The sequence below is a fragment of the Onthophagus taurus genome, chromosome 11 (assembly GCF_036711975.1).
Source record: "Onthophagus taurus isolate NC chromosome 11, IU_Otau_3.0, whole genome shotgun sequence".
In the NCBI taxonomy this organism is placed as follows: domain Eukaryota; kingdom Metazoa; phylum Arthropoda; class Insecta; order Coleoptera; family Scarabaeidae; genus Onthophagus; species Onthophagus taurus.
The window spans coordinates 16,612,041-16,635,921 of NC_091976.1; the positions used below are offsets into that span (position 1 = coordinate 16,612,041).

A 23,881-nucleotide genomic window follows, 5' to 3' on the forward strand; every position below is an offset into this window, starting at 1 on the left:
GCTAAAAATTTAAATTTTGAAAAAGAAGAGTAGAAAACTAATAAGAACAACAATAAGTTATACTAAAGGTAGAAATACTAAAACGAAAAAATGAAAAAAGATTTTCTGTTTTAGTACAAATACATTTTAAATCAGTCTATTACTTTGTTCGATTGTTTACATACTTTATTATGATTAGTAGAAGATTTCAAACATTTTCACATTAAGTTGTTCTATAGTAATAATCCGTTTATAAAAAATTATTTTTTATGTAAGTAAGACTTCCAGGCAGTAAAGTCACTGGAGTCGTTTAAACAATTGTACGTACTTAATTAGCAAATTTAGAGATCGGGTATTTCCATTTTCGCATTCACCATGGATCATACTTTCGATGGAGATATTGACGACTAAAATTGGTCAAATAATAAAGGAGATAATAATTGACTTATTTGATTAATTAATTTTTTGTTTTATTCAAAATTCTTAAATATTTCGAATCGGGCATTTTGACATATGCATTCAGCCAGACGTAGGCTTTCAGATAAACCATAAAGATATATTAAAATTATTATATAAATCCATTTTCATCGATATTATTAAGGTAAATTGAATAAATATTACTTTCTATTTTACTGTTAATCGATGTATTAATTTAAATATTTCCTTTACATGTTTCGGCTTATTAGGCCATCATCAGAAGGTTTAACGTTAATATGGTTGGAGAGGAATTGGAACATTAATTTAACTTTATATTACTAATAACATCAAGGGAACGATGTTCATTTAATTGGGACGAGATTTGAGGTTATCATAACCTCAAACATAATCGATTAACAAAATTAAGTAATACTATTAATTAAGTAATAAATAAGTATTAACAAATTAAGTAATACATCGATTAACAGTAAAATAGAAAGTAATATTTATTCAATTTACCATAAAGATATAAATCATTAAAATCCGTCAAACCGTTCTTTAGTTATAGCGAATGTAATCAAAATTAATTTTTTCTTATTGGGGGCTAGACTTCCAGTCGGCAGATTCGCGGGATCATTTCAATGGCTGTACGCAGGTAATTAGTAAATTTTGAAATCGGGCTTTTCCACCTTCGCATTCATTGTAGATCATACTTTCGATCGAGATGTTGATGACTAAAATTGGTCAATTAGTTAAGGAGATAATTGATGTGTTTGATTAATTGGTTTTTTGTGTTTTAATCAAAATCCTTAAATATTTAGAATCGGGCATATCGACAACCGCATTCAGCCATGCGATAGCTATCGATTGAGATATAAAACATTTGTGATTTCGATAGAAGAAACTACGACGAATCGAATGACGTATAGATCTTGATCATCGGGTACATCGTTTATGAGTTATCACCACCTAAAAAAGGTCATTTTTGTGTTATTTTCGTGTACCATCGCATTATTTTGGCGTTTTAGCGGAATTCGAGAGAGATTTCGAATCGGGCATTTCCACTTTCGTATTGGCCAAGGATTGAGCTTTCGAATGAGACATTGTTTATCGAAATCGGTTCACTGGTTCTCTTGTTATAATCAAAATACTATACATGTAAAACCCTATCTAATAGGGGGCTAACTTCGCATAGGTCAAAAAAACCATTAAACGTAGACTAAATTACGCAGCATGCAGATTTTTGCCAGAATGAATATTTGATAGAAATATTGATTTGTTTACGTTGATGCATATCACACAGTATATCATCATTTTCCAGATTTATGTGTATGGTCTCCTTCGATAAACAAACTCACAAATTTACATGGTGAGTGGTTATAACATTTTGATTTTCAGTTTGCTTTTAGCTCTATAATATAATAAACTTTATTTGTTTAGTAAAATTATTAAACCTGATATTATCAATTTTATATAAAGTAGTATGAACATCATAATTTATAATTTGTTCATTGTTGTGCAACAAGTTTTTTTAAATTTGTAATAAATTTTTGTGGTAAATATCGTTTCAAAATCTAATATTTTATAAGAAAATTATAAAGAAACATTTTTGATTTTTTTCCAGCACAATCATAAATTGAAATATTAAAAACTAGTACACGAAGAGTTACTGTGGTATTAGGTATGGATGATCGTGTGCAGGAACGAACGAAGTACACACAATAACGGTTTATTTCGTTTTTCCTGGCGTCACGGCGTTGCCGGGGCAACCTGCTGCTCCTGCCGGCTGCTGCTGCTCCTCCTCCTCCTGTTGGTGCTCTTGCTTGCTTGCGCCGTTTGCTGCTCTGGCACGACGACGATCATTGCGCCCGTGGTGCACGTTTTACGTCAGTACGTGGCGAGCAGGACGAGCGCGCGCACGTTTCCTGCTATTTTATTCGCGTTTTTCGAATCGACCGTTTTTTGATATAGATATAAGGAACCAAAAATAGTACCTACATCCAATTTATTAAATTGAATCGTCGGAACGTTTTACAACTTTATATTCGTGAATTTATTTTTATAGAGTGGTTTTAACAAAATCCTGCTACAAAAAATTTTTGTAGACTGGTTTAAAGTTGGACTGGAACATTGTATTACAACAAAAGTAAGTATTAGTACATTTTATTAACTGTGATTATATGATCAATCGTGATTTGTTAAAAAAAATTCTCAACCAAAAATAATTATCAAAAAAAAACCAGGTAGGTCGATTCACAATAAAACAAAATGCAATAGATAAAGCAAATAATATCATTATCTATGTGGTTATCGTATTGTAATAAGCATCCATCAAACACATGATTAGGTATTTTTACGAATTCATCTTTATTTAAGTATCACTTTTTGATTAGCTTAATTATAAATTCTGCTGATTAAATGTTATTTGGAACAAAATTTAATATTTTTTAAAAAAAGAAATGAGTTGGTGTTTGAACGGAGAGAGTCAAAACGTGCGTGTGACCGGCGAAAAGAGAAACTTTGGTCTCTCTTCTTTGAGAGACTGTTAAGCGGTTCGAAATGCGCTTTGGTTCCTGGTACGAGTTGGAACGGGCACGATTTAAACGACATAATACAGCGATTAACGCGACAAAAAGACGATTTAAATTTCAAATTTCAGTTTTGCCGCATTAAATTGCGGTTTAATTCATTACTTTTCCCAATAGGAAGTTATATCATTGGTTTTATTGCAAAACTTGGGCATAAAATTAAACTCCACGATTAAACAATGAGTTATAATAATAAAGATCTTGGCACGTTGAATAATTTTAAATGTTGTGATGATTGATACCTTTGGATAATTGCCATCAACATCAAATAAATTAAAAATAGATTTTATTTTAAAAAATATTTTTGTTATAAAAAAACTCGATCATCACATTGATGAATTTTTTTATGAGTCATCAAAGATTTGACTTAATTTTTGGTAACAGAACTTTAATAATAATCTAGTATTTATCATTACTTACATTCATTAAAGAATAAGAAAAGTGAAAGTTTCTTTGAGGTAAAATTTTCTATGCAAATTTACATAATTTATAAAACATTGTTTTAAAACTTGGCAAAAAATAAATAGTTGCTAAAAATAAGGTTAGGTTATTAAATATTTATCGAAATAACGACATAAAAAGTTTATAAATTGCATATTATTCGATACAATTTACTTAGTCAATAAAAAATTGTTTTAAAATCACAACAATTGCAACATTCATTAAAAGTGATGCTAATTATTCATCGAAATACTTAGTAACTTCCTGCAATATTTATGTTTATACAATCAACACGAAAAAACCTAAATAACTGTTTAAATTTTAATATTTTGAACTTTCTCTCACTTCTGCGAAATTTATATCGATCCTTATCTTATTTAAAAATTGAAGTTGATCGTTCCTGGTCTTTATTTGGAAATAAAAGGTTTAATTCGGTTGTAAATATCTAGCCAGTGGCTACAATTTTAATGATTTATGCTTCGTATATAGGCTAGATATATCAATTACTAGGTATATTAAAGGCACGTGTGATGCTATATCTATTATAAGATTAAAGTCTACACTAAACAAAGAAATATTCTTTATACACACCAGGTTTGAAGAAACAGATAGAACAATTAAACAAAAATGCCTTCAAAGACAATGGATCCTAAATTGCCTCACATATTTATTGGTGACGGAGCAAATTTAATATTGGAACAAAAAATATTCAAGTATTATTTCTTTTTGTTGCTGCCGGGCTGAGGGGCGACCTATAAGATCTATTGTAACTTACGCTCATCAAAGGTTTAGGCCAGATCTAGGTCTTTGATAAACCTTAGTATTGCACCAAAGTCTTGTTTTTTTATGTCAATACTAGCTGAGCAATCGCTCAGCCAGTTTCATTACTACTCTGGTTGGAGTAGTTTGCTGTTGGTCAATATTTTTGCCGGCATACATTTGTATGTTATAGGTATAGCCTTCGTTACAACAGAGCTTGAAAATTTTGATGCCATACTTATGACGTTTTCCCTTTAGATATTGACGTATAACGATCCGGCCACGGAACGGTATTAGTGATTCGTCAATACAAATTGTTTCGCCAGGTTCAAGTACCGTCTGGAAATTATGGACCACCATATCAACCAACCTCTGGATTTTGTGAAGTCTGTCATTTTGGGGATTGTTTTCATTGTCCGCAAAGTGAATCATGTTCAGAAGCAATTGAAATCTGTTACGGGGCATTGTTGTAGAAGCAAATTCGGTTTTGAACATTGGTTCCCTGCTCCAATAGTCTGCTAGCTTTGGTAGACGAACTATACCCATATAAATAACCAATCCAAAAAAACGCTTCATCTCGTAGATATCTGTCGGGAACCAATCGTTTACTCTCGCGTGAGGTGTAACATCTTTCTCATTCGTAAGGGTTTGCGTGGCATATAAATTAGTTTGATCGACTATATACTGAAATATGCCATCATCAACCAGCGCAGAATAGAACCCAAGAGGTTCCTCAACAATAAGAAGCTCGGACACATTTTTATTGACTCCCGACTCTTTCGTGAATGGGATAAGAACTGCTGATTACCTTGGGGTGCTTTCCATTCAGGGCCATCAATATTTCTGAGCGCATTTGGAGTCCTATCATCTTGAGAATCAGAGAAGGCTTCTGGTTCTTCCACGTTACTTTCACTCTCAGATGCTTGTGTTTCAATTTGCTGAGGGCCTTCATTCATTTCGCTATCACTAGAATCTGACATTTGCTCCTCATCATTTTCGGCGGTGGCTTCATCTATGTTACCATCATCTATTGCGGGGAAAGTATATATAACACCGCGTTTTATTTATGTAAAATGACATTACATACCTTCATAGTCGGAATTATTCAAGATATCAAAAAGTTCCTGTTCCGTAAGTGGTCGCTTTGGGTCATTTTTTGGATACCACCGCGACATGTTTATGCGCGCATAACGTAAACAAAACCAACACGTGTACTGAACTCAGCCGTTTGAGATGTTGACCGGGACGGCGCGGCGTGGAACATTACTAACTTCCACACGGTGCCGGCTCGGTCAATATGACCGAGACACATTTCCGCGATTTTCTTCGCAGGGCTGATGCTTTTTTTTAAATTTCCTCCGTGGGACTTCATTACTCGTATATATCTATCCCTGCGCATCATGGCTCAAAAAATGAAAATTTTGGCGAAAGGTAAAATATGTCCGTAGCCCGAACGTAAAATACAATATAAATCGCTCTGGCAGTCAACGTGTTAATGATAATATTTATTGTTATATGTTGCAGCTTTCAATGTTAACGTTATTTTAAAAAGATCTAAATATCGAGTTGAATGCTGAAAAAATGCTTTTTATGTTCAACAGAACACAAACGAATATACATCAAAGTAAAATGACCTTTAGTCTAATTCAATTCCAACTAAAACTGAATTTATTGGACCTGACAAATAGCGAGATTAACCGTTTGTAACCCCAATGCTGTCATGGATGAAATGTTGTCTGAAGTGAAGGAGCTTTGTGTGGGCTTTAGCTGTGATGAATATGTGTTCATTATCATTGATTACAATAATATAATTAATCGCTTATCGATTACTTGCAACGTTTTTTCTATACTAATATGTATAAATAACTATGATTTATATGATTTGTTGCTTTCACTGGTGCAAAATGATTACTAACTAGATATCATAAAGAAGACTCATAATTTGCACATAAATCATACGGTGAAAATAGGCATACAATGCATAATAATAATTCACGCGCGTGTCAGCATCTTGCACATTAATATACGTATAGGACCTAATATAACAAGGTTCATGAATTTGACACCTTTTTAATGTTGGTTGGAACGGCTGTGAGATTTACTGCCTGAATAAAAGAGTATAATTGGTATGATTGGTTTGCTAGAAAAGCTGCAACTTGATGTACAATGTAATAATTAATGTCAGTCAACCAGAAACTAGTCAAAACTTTAAGTGGAGAATCTCGATCGAAAAAAACGTGACTTCGGCCAAACTTGGAACAGAGAATGAAAGATTTTGCCTGATTCAATAATAAGTTGAAACCGCTTGCGGCTAAGATACGCCATATGTTGAAGGAGGATAAGGTCAATGTAACATACATAATAGTATTGATTGAGAATATTAAAAGTTGTGCAATACATATGTCTATCATAAGTTACGGGCAATGTTAATGCAGACTGGAACAGTATTGGGAGATTTCAGAAATTTAGTTAAATGTGATGAAAGATGTATCAATTGAGGCAGGATAAGAAACATTTTAATGTAGATGTAGAAAATTGATATGCTATAAGTAAGAACTCGCAACAAGCCAACACATTGCAGTGTTGTGATCGTAAGCAACCTCACCAAAACTAAGGTCGGAGAATTTATGATTTAGCCTGCTTAAACCAAGGACGTTTTCGGCTGAGCGCTGGAATTAATAGCATATTCGCCAAAAAAACTGGTTACTACATACTGCAGCATCTTATCTGCAAACGACCTCGCTTTAAGTCAAATCGGAGAATATAAAGTTTTGTATGATGATAGCCGAGGTTGCTTGCGATTCATTCTTGCCCCCATTCTACCTTACAATGTTGTTTCTCTGATCTATTCTTTAGGTACTTCCATTTCTAGTTATTCTGCGCATTTCAGTGTCATTTCTTCTATTACTTCTTCCCACTGGATTCTTGGTCATTCCCATCCTCTTCTTCTCTCTGGTTTCATATTAAACTTTATTTTGATAGAATTTCAGTTATTTCTCTTCTATTATAGCACGTAAGTTCTTCTCTGACGCTCTTGTTGCGTACTCTGTCTCTTTTAGATCTTTCTACTATTTTCGCAGATACTTCATCTTCTATTTTTGGTTTGTGTCTAAATTTACTGTACTGATTAGTTGTTTTTTTACTTAGTAATAGACTCACTTTCTTTTGCAATAGCAATATGCAATAGAATAGCATATCTCTTGATCTATTTTGCCATTTTTACTAATCGTAGTTCCCACATATTCGTATTTTTCTACTACCTCTAGTCATTATCCATATCTTCTTATATCTATGTTTTTTATTCCTCGTTCCTTGGAGATGCCTATGATATTGCTTATGTTGCTCCTTGTATCATTGCCTTCTCTTGACATCTACTTTGTCTGATATTAATACAATATCGTCTGCGTATACTACATTTCGCGTCAGATCATATTTGGGTTGTATCCCTTGGCGGTTTGTGGTATCTATTTGCTTTTGCTATTCTATTGCGTATCTCTTGATCTATCTTGCCATTTTTACTAATCGTAGTTCCCAAATATTCGTAATTTTCTACTACCTCTAGTCATTATCCATATCTTCTTATATCTATGTTTCTTCTCCCTTGTTCCTTGGAGATGCCTATGATATTACTTATGTTGTTCCTTGTATCATTGCCTTCTCTTGTATGCAGATTTTCCATAATTGGAAATTTCTCTGTAGGCCATCTATTTTGCCTGATATTAATACAATATCGTCTGCGTATACTACATTTTACGTCAGATCTGAGTTGGGTTGTGAAATCCCTTGGCGGTTTTGTATGATTTTTGAGTTGTTTTGATATTGTATCTTAGCTTAAACTGAAGTCCTGTTTAATCCACTTTTCCATTTTAAACTCATCCGATGTCTTTCCATTCAGTGTAACTGTACCTGTTACTTTTGTGTATATGCCTTTGATCACTCTTCGTAGATTTTAACCTTGTCTCCAGATTTTAACTCCTTACTTAAGTTGTATTTAGGCCCATCTGTTAGGTATATATCCATATTTCTGTTTAATGTTTTCTCTGTTATGGCTTTGAGGTTGTATATGTGATCCTGTGTTTGTGTAATAGGCCGAAATATCATTTACTCTTCTTTAAGTCTGTTCTCTGTCTGGATTCTTTATCGTTCCATATATGAGCTCGTGTTAATTGTTTTTGTACCACATACTTTATCCCATAGCGCATATTACTGCTTCCATAAATAACGCACCGATACTAAATTTTTAATAGACCTTTAAACTTAATGCGGAAAATGTATTTCTCCTTATTAAGCTGGAATGGCTTGAACCAATGGCGTACAGTGCTAAACTAGTTAACACATTGCAGCGTCTCAGCCTCCAGCTTTATGGGCTAAACTTTTAGCAGAAAAGATATGACTTCGCTTGATTGCACCGAGATCCCTTATGGGCCACACGTTATAATTAATACCACATTTATCTAATCTGTTAACATATACTACAGCACCTCGATTACAAGAAATCTTGGTTAAACTTGGAATAGAGAATGGGTACCACATCAACCCAAAACTGGTTTGCATTTGAACCACCTCGGCAGCAAGCGACTTCGGATAAGCTTGTATCATTATCAGTGAATTTCTAAATTATCACAGTTTGTGACACTTAATACTGAGAAAGCCTATGTCTTAGATTTCTTACTTTGATAAGCTATGTGCAAATCTGGGTATATTTCTTAATCACAGATTGATTTGGGTAGCTCATGTCGGAAGGCTCAATGGTGCAAAGGTGCAAATTTTGCACACAACTACACTAAGTGTATATATAATCAATGATATCTACTAGCTTTCTATATATCTTACTGCAACCGCTCAAACGCATATAATCTATGTTATCTAACGATTATGTTACATTCTTGTATATTTTACGACCTATGATACTTTGTTATGTATATAATCTACCAATAATATTATTGTTATTGATATTTTTAAAGAGATTTATTATAAATAGGTAATCTAATTTTGGAATTAGTCCAAATTAATTCCGCTTTGCCTATTCTGTGATTGCTGTATTGTAATTACTTTATCCCAATAAATATTATCTATATTAAATTAAAACGAACTAATTAGGTCAATTACATTTATGACTCAATTAGAAATAGGTTTAAATACCATTTAATAATCATATTTTCCACGAAATATCTACCCACAACAATTATCTTTTACATTATCTTTTAAAAGCATTCAATTTAGCCTAAGCTAACATTTGTTGTAACTTGAAAAATGAAGAAATAATTTAAAAGGCAAACATTACACACAGTATTTGTGACTTATTCACCGTAAAATTGATAAATAACAAGGTTTGTTAAAAAAAGATTATGCAATAATGTTTATTAATTTTTTTTAATCCATTGATTTGTTAATAAGAAAGTAGTACTCAGAGTCAATGAAGTGGTAATTGTAGAGATAACAATAAAACTAAAAGCCAGTATGACTTTCGAATAGTTCTTATTATTATCGCCTTTCAAGTGCGCACCTTACCATGGAATGCAAGAATGTTAAAGGATAACATTATACAGGTGCGATTCGGGTTTTCCTTTTTAGATACTCCGATATCACCTGACCCAATTGGGTTTAGAATATCGCATTCTTGGGGTTTTATTACTAAAACAGCGGGTTTTTAGGAACTGTAATTTTATAGGAATGTTTAAAAAAGGTGTTTTACAGTTAACCTTTGTACATTTTCAGTCACTAACGAATGAAACCAGTTCATCTTTTAATGTGTAACGGTAATTAAATAAATTGCTGTTAATTTTAGTACAAATAAATTTCTTTATAGATCATTGAATGTTCAGTTATTTTCTAATCCATTTAATACAATCGAACCAAAACCACCGTTAAACCCGGTTTAAATCGTATTCAATCTCATAGAAACCTCGATTTGGTATTAAATAAATTAATCAACCTCATCGCGGTTTCTTCATTTCATTTTGCGCCTATCTTGAAATTATAATTGGCACTAATTTAAATTCTCATCATCGACTTTAACTTAAGCAAGTCTGTTTAAACATTTCATTTCTAAAAGTCGTCATACATACGTAGGTCGTGTGAATGACATTAAATAGAATCGGTGTGAGAATTGAAGTCCAAGGTGATTTCTATTAACGTTTTTCGTTTCTGAATAATCTAATTACGAATGATTATCGTTGACCATTAGAGTGATTCAATTAATTAATGATTGTAATAATTTATATTTCTTTGACATGATCCCAATAAATATAATATACTTAATAATGAGATGATTAATTTAGATTTATAGATATAAAAAAAGAAAAGTATACAGCAACCTATGTCTGAATAACAACTAAAAGTAGAGCTAACACTTGCTGTAGAACTGACACTATACCAAGAACTAGGAACATTCGGGTTTAAACGTCTTGAGAGACGTATGGCTACACCCGAATGTTTCTAATTCCAGGTCTAGTGTTGGTTCTAGTGTTAGTATTAGATCACTAGAACCAACACTAAACCTAGAACTAGAAAAATTATGTGGCTGAAGTTAGATTCATATTCGAATCTGTACCAAATTCAGATTCATAAAATTACAGTTGACCAGACAAGTATTGAACATATCAATTGAAAAATAGTTTTCTGAAATTACAGAAGTTGTAGCAATCTGCGACTACCCTGGATAATTCGAATAGACCCTCTAGTATGTTCCCTGTCTATCCTCACCCTCAGATTTGCCGTAGGGGCCGAGCGGTTCACCGTTTTCAATAGCATACTTAGATATTATTTTCTCAATAACTAGAGACTGCAGCACCCTGGGACTAGTTCAGATTATTGCATTAGGTCCTCTGGTATCTTTCTAGCCCACCAGCACCCCCAGATTTGCCGTAGGGGCCAAGGGGTGAATGTTTTAATATTATTCGTTTTCAATATCAAATGTAAACATTATTTTCTCAATAATTAGAGACTGCAGCACCCTGATACTAGTCTAGATTATTGCATTAGGTCCTCTGGTATCTTTCTAGCCCACCAGCACCCCCAGATTTGCCGTAGGGGCCGAGGGGTGAATTTTTTAATATTACTCGTTTTCAATATCAAATGTAAACATTATTTTCTCAATAATTAGAGACTGCAGCACCCTGATACTAGTCTAGATTATTGCATTAGGTCCTCTGGTATCTTTCTAGCCCACCAGCACCCCCAGATTTGCCGTAGGGGCCGAGGGGTGAATTTTTTAATATTACTCGTTTTCAATATCAAATGTAAATATTATTTTCTCAATAATTAGAGACTGCAGCACCCTGATACTAGTCTAGATTATTGCATTAGGTCCTCTGGTATCTTTCTAGCATACCAGCACCCCCAGATTTTCCGTAGGGACCGAGGGGTGAATTTTTTAATATTACTCGTTTTCAATATCAAATTTAAACTTTATTTTCTCAATAACTAGAGACTGCAGCACCCTGATACTAGTCTAGATTATTGCATTAGGTCCTCTGGTATCTTTCTAGCCCACCAGCACCCCCAGATTTGCCGTAGGGGCCGAGGGGTGAATTTTTTAATATTACTCGTTTTCAATATCAAATGTAAACATTATTTTCTGAATAATTAGAGATTGCAGCACCCTGATACTAGTCTAGATTATTGCATTAGGTCCTCTGGTATCTTTCTAGCATACCAGCACCCCCAGATTTGCCGTAGGGGCCGAGGGGTGAATTTTTTAATATTACTCGTTTTCAATATCAAATGTAAACAGTATTTTCTCAATAATTAGAGACTGCAGCACCCTGATACTAGTCTAGATTATTGCATTAGGTCCTCTGGTATCTTTCTAGCATACCAGCACCCCCAGATTTGCCGTAGGGGCCGGGGGGTGAATTTTTTAATATTACTCGTTTTCAATATCAAATGTAAACATTATTTTCTCAATAATTAGAGACTGCAGCACCCTGATACTAGTCTAGATTATTGCATTAGGTCCTCTGGTATCTTTCTAGCCCACCAGCACCCCCAGATTTGCCGTAGGGGCCGAGGGGTGAATTTTTTAATATTACTCGTTTTCAATATCAAATGTAAACATTATTTTCTCAATAATTAGAGACTGCAGCACCCTGATACTAGTCTAGATTATTGCATTAGGTCCTCTGGTATCTTTCTAGCATACCAGCACCCCCAGATTTGCCGTAGGGGCCGAGGGGTGAATTTTTTAATATTACTCGTTTTCAATATCAAATTTAAACTTTATTTTCTCAATAACTAGAGACTGCAGCACCCTAGAACTAGTCTAGATTATTATATTTAAAATTGATGTAATATTTAGTTTGATATTATAATTTCGTATTGCTTTTACTTCTATATAATAACATTGAAATAAAAGAAAGATCTACTAATGCAAATGAAACTATAATACTAAATAGTAACAGCCCCATTCTAAAACGTTCGTCGCCAACTATATCGCAGCTACTTGTTTCTAACGTTTCATTATTTAGTAATATTCATGATAGATTAGATGAAGAACATTTATCAGAACCCTCTACTGATAATGAAACCTTTATAAGTAAGGCACAGCTACCGACGTTACAGGTAGAGCCGTGTCAATATAAAAAACATATAATATAAAAAACAAATACAAAAAACAATATAAAAAATTAATTTAAATGCTTTAATGTGTCTAAAAATTTTGAAAAGTGTCGTTCAAGTTTCATTAATAAAGAAGTAAAAGCCATATGAAAATTATACTTTCAAATCAAACTAAATATTGAATAAATTTTGAATATAATAATCTAGACCAGTCCCAGGGCGCTGTAGTCTTTAGTTCTTCTAGTCTAGTCTAGAAAATAATTTTTAATTTTGCTATTGAAAACGAGGAATTGTAAAAAATTCACCCTTCGGCTCCTACGGCAAATCTGGGGGTGCGAGTGGACTAGAAGGATACCAGAGGACATAATGCAATAATATAGACTAGTCCCAGGGTGCTGCAGTTTCTAGTTATTGAGAAAATAATTTTTAACTTTGCTATTGAAAACGAGTAATATTGAAAAATTCACCCTACGGCAAATCTGGGGGTACTGATGGGCTACAAGGATACCAGAGGACCTAATGCAATAATCTAGACTAGTCCCAGGGTGCTGCAGTCTCTAGTAATTGAGAAAACAATTTTTAATTTTGCTATTGAAAACGATGAATATTGAAAAATTCACCCTTCGGCCCCTACGGCAAATCTGGGGGTGCTGATGGGCTACAAGGATACCAGAGGACCTAATACAATTATCTAGACTAGTCCCAGGGTGCTGAAGTCTCTAGTAATTGAGAAAATAATTTTTAACTTTGCTATTGAAAACGAGTAATATTGAAAAATTCACCCTTCGGTCCCTACGGCAAATCTGGGGGTGCTGATGGGCTACAAGGATAGCAGAGGACCTAATGCAATAATCTAGACTAGTCCCAGGGTGCTGCAGTCTCTAGTTATTAAGAAAATAATGTTTAGATTTGATATTGAAAACGAGTAATATTAAAAAATTCACCCTTTGGCCCTTACGGCAAATCTGCGGGTGCTGATGGGCTACAAGGATACCAGAGGACCTAATGCAATAATCTAGACTAGTCCCAGGGTGCTGCAGTTTCTAGTTATTGAGAAAATAATTTTTACATTTGATATTGAAAACGAGGAATATTGAAAAATTCACCCTTCGGCCCCTACGGCAAATTTGGGGGTGCTGATGGGCTAGAAGGATACCAGAGGACGTAATGCAATAATCTAGACAAGTCCTAGGGTGCTGCAGTCTCTAGTAATTGAGAAAATAATGTTTAAATTTGTTATTGAAAACAAGGAATATTAAAAAATTCACCCCTCGGCCCCTACGGCAAATCTGGGGTTGCTGGTGTGCTAGAAGGATACCAGAGGAACTAATGCAATAATCTAGACTATTCCCAGGGTGCTGCAGTCTCTAGTTATTGAGAAAATAATGTTTACATTTGATATTGAAAACGAGGAATATTGAAAAATTCACCCTTCGGCCCCTACGGCAAATCTGGGGATGCTGATGGGCTAGAAGGATACCAGAGGACCTAATGCAATAATCTAGACTAGTATCACGGTGCTGCAGTCTCTAATTATTGAGAAAATAATGTTTACATTTGATATTGAAAACGAGGAATATTGAAAAATTCACCCTTCGGCTCCTACGGCAAATCTGGGGGTGCTGATGGGCTAGAAGGATACCAGAGGACCTAATGCAATAATCTAAACTAGTCCCAGGGTGCTGCAGTCTCTAGTTATTGAGAAAATAAAGTTTAAATTTGATATTGAAAACGAGTAATATTAAAAAATTCACCCCTCGGCCCCTACGGCAAATCTGGGGGTGCTGGTATGCTAGAAAGATACCAGAGGACCTAATGCAATAATCTAGACTAGTATCAGGGTGCTGCAGTCTCTAATTATTGAGAAAATAATGTTTACATTTGATATTGAAAACTAGTAATATTAAAAAATTCACCCCTCGGCCCCTACGGCAAATCTGGGGGTGCTGGTGGGCTAGAAAGATACCAGAGGACCTAATGCAATAATCTAGACTAGTATCAGGGTGCTGCAGTCTCTAGTTATTGAGAAAATAATATCTAAGTATGCTCAATAGCATACTTAGATTTTTCAATAAAACGAGGAACTCCTCGGCCCCTACGGCAAATCTGAGGGTGAGGGTAGACAGGGAACATACTAGAGGGTCTATTCGAATTATCCAGGGTAGTCGCAGATTGCTACAACTTCTGTAGTTTCAGAAAACGATTTTTCAATTGATATGTTCAATACTTGTCTGGTCAACTGTAATTTTATGAATCTGAATCTGGTACAGATTCGAATATGAATCTAACTTCAGCCACATAGAAAAATTCGGGTTTAGCCGTGCGTCTTTCAAGACGGCTGAACCCGATTGTTACTAGTTCTACATGTTTTCTAGATGTGTCTAAATGTTGGTTCTCGTGATGTAATACTAACACTAGAACCAATTCTAGACTTGGAACTAGAATCATTCGGGTTTAGCCGTCTTGGGAGACGAACGGCTAACCCCGAATGTTTCTAGTTCCAGGTCTAGTGCTGATTCTAGTGTTAGTGTTAGTATTAGATAAATAGAACCAACATTAAACTTATAGAACTAGAAACATTCGGGTTTAGTCATGCGTCTCTCAAGACGGCTAAACCCAAATGTTTCTAATTCTAGCTCTTATGTTGGTTTTAATGATCTAATACTAACACTAACACTAGAACCAGTACTAGAAACAGTTATAGAACCAACATTGAACTCAGGTCTAGAACCAATACTAGAGCTGGAACTGGACTCATTCGAGTTTAGCCGTCTTGAGAGACGCACGGCTAAACCCGAATGATTCTAGTTCCAGGTCTAGAATTGGTTCTAGTGATAGTGTTAGTATTAGATCACTAGATCTAGAACTAGAAACATTCGGGTTTAGTCGTCTTAAGAAACGCACGGCTAAACCCGAATGATTCTAGCTCTGGGTCTAGTGTTAGTTCTAGTTTTAGTTGTGATTCGCGTTAGATTTTTGTTCTAGAAACATTCGGATTTAACCATCTTAAGAGAAGATGATGAGATCTTAATCTTTAACTATCCGTTCTAACGAGGTTTGTTATATCGAGGTTTTATTGTATTTAAATTTAATTATATTGAAATGAATCACGATTAATTGATGATAACGTTTTTAAAGTTTGCGTTGAGATGACCTCATAGATATTTGAAGAATGTTCATTGACATTTCAAAGAATTTAATGTATTAATCATCATTGCAAATTTAATTTATTCATTCCTAGCAGTTAAACCATAAAACCCGGTACTATGCGAATAATCTAATACTGGTAGACGCCAAACAATGTGTTATGTGCCCAACCCACGGAGTTTCTAAGGTGTATTGAGCAAAGTGTAAAGAAATCTCATTCCGATCGAGGTCAATAACATTTAAACCTTTGTTATAAAAGGTCTTGAAACCTTTTCGAATTCCTGATATGCTTATAATCTGTGAACGTAAGAAAAGTTTTCAGTAAAATTTTTTTTAGTGTTGAACTTGTTTGATTATGTGCAAGCCTGTAAGTTATTAAGTTTCTTGGTCCTATGTAATTTAATCCTAAAGAAGCTACTACCTTCATAATTTCATTTTTTTCCTTATTCATAGCTCTCCTTTTGTTGCCCGGCAATTGCTATTAAATTACACCGTGAGACCTCTTTTGTGTTCCACCTTTATATTAAGTTCCTGTGAAGTTGTGTGAACATTTTTATTTAAAACTTTAATTGGGTTTAAAACCCAACAGGTTCAGCACGAACGGATTTTACGTTCAATTTATGACTTTTACCTTGAAGTCTTTCTATTCCAAGCGGCGATGTATCAGCCTTGTTTCAGAACCAATACTTTCAGTTATAACATTTTATAAAAATTTCTTTTCAACACTATAGAAGTGAAATTTTATTTTACACACATTCACAAACTGAAGCGTCAGAAATCGAGTGAAAGTAACCTCATTATAATTGAATACAACTGATGAATTGGCGTGACAAGCCTCGTTCATTATCTGCTCGATTAAATTAAGTTTAAATCAGTAATTTCCTTTCCACGTGTTATTAAAGAAATTGAAGTAGAAACGGCTTAAAATAGAAGGGAAGAACCGGAAAGGAAATTAACTTCCTTTCAATTTGAAAATGTAAAAGGTAGGGAAACAAATTGATGGGGCTAAGTTTAGTCGTTATAAACACGTCTGTTTTCGAATTCTTTCACCGGTTTTGGTTTCACATTCCGTTCTGAAACGTTCTTCGACACAGCGTATTAACTGTTATTTATGTCCCTTTGTTCTCTCAACTTCTTTACTCACAATCACCATGAGAAAACCATATGAAAGTAGTGTGTGGGTTCTTTGTTCTTTAATGTTCTGTTGGAATAAATACAATCACGATTAAATTCAAAATAAAAAATGTCTTAATAACTGACAAACTCTGTCAAAATGATTTTTCAAAAAAAAATTTTAGTTTAATTTTAATTAAATCGAATTTAATTTTATCTTTTTGTTTCAGAACAATCTCAACGCACATAAAATGGTATAAACTCTATTCTATAAATATAATGAAACCAGAAACGATGGAGTCTAAACAAGAATCAATTAAACCAATTTCCATTCGAAAAGGTCTTTTAATGTCTCCAATGACAGCAGGAGTATACTCAAACACCCTAATCAACAAGCATAAAAGAGCTGGTTCAACTGGAACGACCGGCGATGAATCTTACACTACCGACGAAGAGGATAACGTCGAATTAGATGAACAAGATTGTTCCATAAAAGACCATGTAACAAAGAACCTATTTAGCAACCACAATTCCAACGATTTCGGTTTAATTTCCGACATATCAACGATAACCGATAAAGTTGTAGTTGTCGACAAAGTTGAAAGAATCAACGGGATGCATAGAAATAGTTCAGATAGTTCGGTTTATAGCGATCTTTTAGAGAAATGCGTAGACGAAATCGATTTAGCTTATAGCACTTCAGACCATGAAAGTAGCAGTAATGGGCAAGGACCAAGCGGAGATCAAGTTGATTGGACCGGCGGCGAAGACAACGAATTTAACGAGTTGAGTTATAGTAGATTGCGAAAGGAACTGCAAGAAGCCCATCATGAATTAAGATTAAGGGATGAGGAAGTTGACAAATTAACGAGGATACGGAGGGATGTAGAGAGCGAATTGGAAGATTTAACAGCTAGTTTATTCCAAGTAAGTTTTTATTTTATTTTTTAACTTTTGAAATGAGACATAGAAACGTGATATTTATGCAAATTGAAAATGAATCGCGTGGATGTTGGCGGATTTGAATCGTCCTTCGAACTTAAATAGCAGGTTAAAGAGGTTAAAATTATATAACGTGCAGACAAAAATTTCCTTCAAGCGATCGAGGACTTTGATTAAAGAATCGCCTTTGTTTCAACACAATGAAAAATAACAATTTAATGTCTATAAAAAAGTAGATAAAAATACCTTGTTAAAATTGCATTTATCGTTTAAACCTTGAAATTCTTCATTAATTTGCCGCCTTAGATACTTTTACATTGATCCTAATGATGTTAATTTAATTAAGATTCTACTCTTATTTTTGTTAAAATTCTTGTATTAAATTGCAAAGAATTTAAAGAGTAGATAATATTGTTCGTTTGTGTGCAATAAAGAAAATGTGAAGTTATTATGCTTCCCAGTAATTGCGGTCTCCTCTTTGAAAAGTTCATGAAGACGCCTTTGTAAAACGTTTTGAGACGAAGCCGGGAGCGAATATAACCTTGCCTGTTACATCAGCATTTTAACGATCCGTGGGAAATTTTGCCGACGGTGTGCATGTGTGCGCCTCTCCTCATCAATATTATCTGGGAAGTTCTGCGAAATCGGCTCAAAATGCACGTTTTCGTAATACGTCTTGGTTCCTACTTCAATATTTACAACAAAGACCTCTTTAACTTATTTTCAGTCAGTGTTTTCGTGTCAGCATAATTAATGGATTTATAAATGATTAAAAATTAATGCGTCGCTAAAGCAAAATTATATGTTTATAAGCCGATTTTTATTTATTGCCGTTTCAAACTTCCATATTAATAGTTATAATAATAGTCTCACTGTAATTAATCTCAAAGCTGATTGAGATTTTTATCTGGTTAAGTCTACAACTTAGTAATATATATTTTAGATGAGGTCCATAAACAACATTGCAGTGATTAATGTAAGGGAGTATTATGATACCACCTTGTAGCACACTACTAGAAGTTAAATCACAAACGTGAACCCATATATGTAGAAATGATAAAACTTATAAATGAAGAAAACATTCAGACCTTAACATTGCTAATAAACAAAATATATAGCACGGAAACATTCCCAGAAAACTGGCTCACATCAACGTTTGTACCTACACCCACAAAAAAAAATAAAGCAAATAGATACTCACACTTTAAGTTAATCAGTCTAATGAGTCACATCCTGAAAATATTAGTCAGAGTCGTACACCAACATATATACAGAAAATGCGAGAAAAACCTAAGCGACAATCACTTTGGATTCCGTATGGGATTTGATACAAGGGAAGCGCTGTTTGGCTTTCAGATGCTGCTACAAAAATGCCGAGATCAACGCAAAAACGTGTTCCTTTGCTTTATCGATTACGAACAAGATTCGATTACTCGAAAATATTGAGGAAGGAATCAAAGTCAACGAAGAATATGTAAGCAACTTAAGATAAGCAGACGACACAGTCATAATTGCAGATAATGCTGAGGGATTGCAACGACTTTTGAATGCCGTGACGAGGGAAGGAGATACTGGGTTAAAAATAAGCATAAACAAAACAAATGTAATGGATGTGACATGTATGCCAAATCCCTGCATTAATGTTTGTATCTATAACAAGGAGATAAAACCTGTACACAGATTCCAGTATCTTGGTTGCTGGATAACAAACGATCTTGACCATGGGGTTAAAGTGCGAGCTCGTATAGAATATACCAGATTCGCTTTTCCACCTTGTCACTGAATGTTCGATACCGATTTGTGAAAACGTACATGTATTCAGTATTGTTGTACGGAGTGGAAGCGCGGATTTTGGAATTAATAGTATGAAGCTGATGGAAGCCTTTGAAATGTGGGTTTTCCAAAGAATGCTGAAAATTTCTTGGACGGAGCACATCACCAATGATGAGGTGCTAAGAAGTATGGGAATATAATCGGGCATTGCTCCACTAGGTATTTAATAGTTTGTCTTTCAACGCCACAATCGCAATTTGGTGAGGTTATTTTTCCCCACATGAAGTGTTGCCCAGATTCATGTTGGTTGGTTGAAACCCTTTGGCTTGCTTATAAAATATGGCATACTTTGGCAAGTACTCATACTTGGCAGTTCTCTCCAGCGTTCAATTATATTGAAGATATTTCCGATTAGCATTTTTGCAGATTTTAAACTTACCTCTCTGCCGACAATTCCAACGTTGGCGCGGAGTACAGATTCGGCGTTAATCCAGGTAGCCAGTAAGTGGACGTGACTTTGATTGTGCCTGACATAATACGCATCGCTTGATTAAGTTGGACATCAACATGATTAATATGCTGGGCTATTGATCCACACCGATGGCACAGTACTCTGCGACGGGGTACCCCAGACCCAATGTTGTCGATCTAAGTGTGGACGCTGAGGAACCCCATGTGGCGCCGTTCACCTTTTGGAGGATGTTATTTTGGATTCTGACTTTTGCTGTTGCCTTCGTAACGTGTTCTTTAAAGCTTAGTGTCGAGAGTGGCATATAATTATTGTAACTAAGAACTCTGTCTTTAAGGTACATTTTAAGTTGGTAGTTAGCCATCCCATTGTTTTAGTGGAAGCACGATTATTCCATGTTGCCGGCATTGGGCTGTAATCTCCAGTCGCGGATATATTTTCCCAAGGTAGCCAGGTCATTTATTAGAATTTGCTCACTAGTCTTCACTTCTTTATGGTTTGTAGCGAAAGCACAGTCATCTGCGTATCCGAACTTCTTTGATGTGGTTTCAGGCATGTCTACTATGTAGAGACTAGAGACTGAAGAGCAGTAGAGTCAGCACATGATGACTTGGAAGCATCTGTTAGATAGCATGCCATTGATAACACCAGTGATCTTTGTGCAGGGGATAGCTCGAATTAATTTATATACATGAACCCCAGTATTTCTAGCATAAGTTCGTAGGCTCTCAATGTTATTAGAAATAAAACTAAAACTAGACACTTCCTGGTTATGCCATGCATCTATTAAAATGTTGTTCGACTGCTATATTGGAAACTCACTATTGAACGGATGCTATGTGACATGGACCATTGAAAACATTACGCGAACCTGAAAACATTGCTTAACATCTCAATCATTGTAAAAGTAGAGGCAGATACTCGTAGAGGAGATGACGTTGAAGAGAGAGAAAATCAATAAAATTAATAGAAAATTCTAATTTGGCTTATATGATTTTAGAATTCTTCCAACGAAGGCAATCATCATGATGAATATTCGTCAGAAATATAACGATGAATAAAGTCACATTTTTAATAAAGATAATTTGTTACCTTGACCAAACATTCCGGAAATCAAACTTGTTTTTAATAACGTCTTTATTTTTAATAACATCTAATGCTACTTGATCGACGTTTTATTTGATTTATATGCCAAATTACAAATTCCAATATTATTTGTTTTCATATGTTAATTTAATTAATGATTTTAGGCGCGTCGTTTGGAAATTCCGATTTTTAGTATTTGACTTTGACCTTAAAATTTATTTATGGATCAGAATAAGATTTCTTGGCATGTTCTTCTATTTATATGCGAATTGTTTTTCTGAAATTTGCGGCAGGTTAATATAAAGTGCTTGCATTACGTGGCAAAAAGAAATTTGTTATCCATAAATGGCCAACATTATCCTCCCATTTTTACCAGTAAAATACGATTGCATATTGATAAAGTTATTGTAAGTAGAAGGAGATAAAACACATAGAGAGGCGATAAATAAAACTTAGTAAGGATAACACTTTAACTGCAAGTATCCTCAGACGACTCTCTCGCTAGCTGAGGTTCGATATCTAGTTAGCTCGGTTATTAAAAGCCTGTGGATCTGGAATGCCTACCCAATGAAAATAATCAGCAACCATTCGTTTGCTTAATAATTTTAAGATAGATAGATACACATGAAACCCAAAAACATCAGTGGCCGCCCAAGAGTGTATCCAGCAAAAAGATGGCAAAAGCAGCCACTATCTCCAACTGATTTCTAGGGTTTCCTAATAACCACCAAAGTACAAATAGAGAAGTTAAATCTTAAATCGTAGGAGGACCCTAAACCTTAACAACATGTTTGTGATCGATCACGCCTCGATTCATTCTCCACCATGAGTCAGCATAAACATTATGCTCATGAGAAATAAATGGGAGGGCATGAATCACAGATGTATAGTTAGCCATAGATTAACAAATAAAATAAAGGTGGTTAGGGTTTGAGATACTAAAATGTTTCCTAAATAACTTTCTAAAACCAATTTTCTTGAAATATTGGCGAATTTTAAGGTGATTGAGGTTTCAAATTTTTAAGCTAACGTATCGATTAATGTTCAATTAACGATATGTTAATCGTCGATTAGAACTCAATTAAACCCATTTTAGGTTAAACGTTAGTCGAAATGTGTTTAAAACGTTATAAATTTCGATAATAATTTAAAAAATATATTTTATTAATGATGTTAACGTCATAGTTTTGATTGAATATGACGTAAATGTTGTGATAAGATCATTATTTAATTAGCAATTGTGCCACTTCGTCTTTAACACAATTAATAACGACTAATTACTTTCGCTTGTAGTTAATGTGGCATTTATAAAACGTGACCTTATTTATTTATTTTTGCGACTTTTTTCCATAAACGTTCGATTATTAAAAAAAAACACATTTTTGATTTAACTCGGCGCTAACTCATAGATAGCACCCGTTTAACGTCAAGTTAAACATTAATTAACATTTGATTTAGATTTATTTAAATTCACTTTAACTTAATAAGACGTAAACGCTTTTATTATGACCATTATTTAATTAATGATTCATTTAACTTCTGTGTTTTGAAATACTTAATTATTCCTTGATCGATTAACGTTCACTTAATGTTAACATGACACTAATCGACTTATAAAATCGGGTCTTAATTAAAATCAAACATCCAATTCATGTTTTGTAAAACCCATTTTCGATTTATTGCGATCGTAACCAGAATTAACATACAAGTAAAAGCTGGTTGCGTGTTGATTAACATTCGATTTAAATTATATAAGATGTACTTGGACTCAATATGATGCAAATCCCGAGGTGATGGTAATTATTTGAAAAGCGCGTTGAACTTATCAAAGATTACATAAGATGGAAAAAAATACAAATACAATTTAGTTAGTATTTATCTTTAAAAATACAAACATAATTTAATCTGAAAGTGATGTATCTTTAGAGGGATTTAGATGCAATTGTATTAAATCGAATATAAAAATTTTATCAAAAAGAAAATGAAACCGTTAGAGACTTTATTTTATTTCATAAGAAAAACGAGTTGAGTAAAACAAAGTGAATTGATTTCCCTAGGATAACGCGTTACAATTGAAATGCGTACAATGCCTGGAGAATTGAAGGGGGAACAATGTTACAAACTGGTGTACGGAAACGTGTACTACATAAGCGGTATTACACAGACAATCGACACTTTTATCTAATACTAACATTGTTAATACTTTACATCTGATCTTGATGATGGTTACATTTAAACCTAATTTAAACCTAAGTTACTTAGTGTTCGTTTGACAGCTAGCACTAAACAGCCTCAGGGAATTAGTAAACTTGCGAAATATTAATCATCGCCATGTAACAACACAGAATTTTTATTTGAAAGATCTCGGTCGAACCAATATCATAGCAATGCTAAAAGAAGCCTAACTCCTTCTGCGTGTCCAACCATCAAATATTGAATTTCTGAGTTCATGATGAGCCATACAAGATGCTAAGACAAACTTTGCAGTAGCCGACCAAATGATTAGACCACACTATGAAACGTCCAAATCAAAAAATTTGGATTTGGTTTAATTTATTTTTCTTTCTTAAGTTGAAAGAAATGATGACAGCGCACGCGTATATTGATC

The 23,881-nt window shown here is 34.2% G+C and overlaps 1 protein-coding gene across 1 annotated transcript in view; it reads left to right on the forward strand.

Annotated features, from left to right (window-relative positions):
- Positions 1-2,274: 2,274 nt before the first annotated feature.
- LOC111418973 (guanine nucleotide exchange factor for Rab-3A-like) overlaps positions 2,275-23,881 on the forward strand; it is a 33,992-nt gene continuing 12,385 nt past the window's right edge. Inside the window, exons 1-2 of the mRNA XM_023051734.2 lie at positions 2,275-2,542; positions 17,234-17,930. Coding sequence (XP_022907502.1) covers positions 17,283-17,930 — 648 coding nt within the window. The 5' untranslated portion in view covers positions 2,275-2,542; positions 17,234-17,282. The remainder of the gene's footprint in view (positions 2,543-17,233; positions 17,931-23,881) is intronic.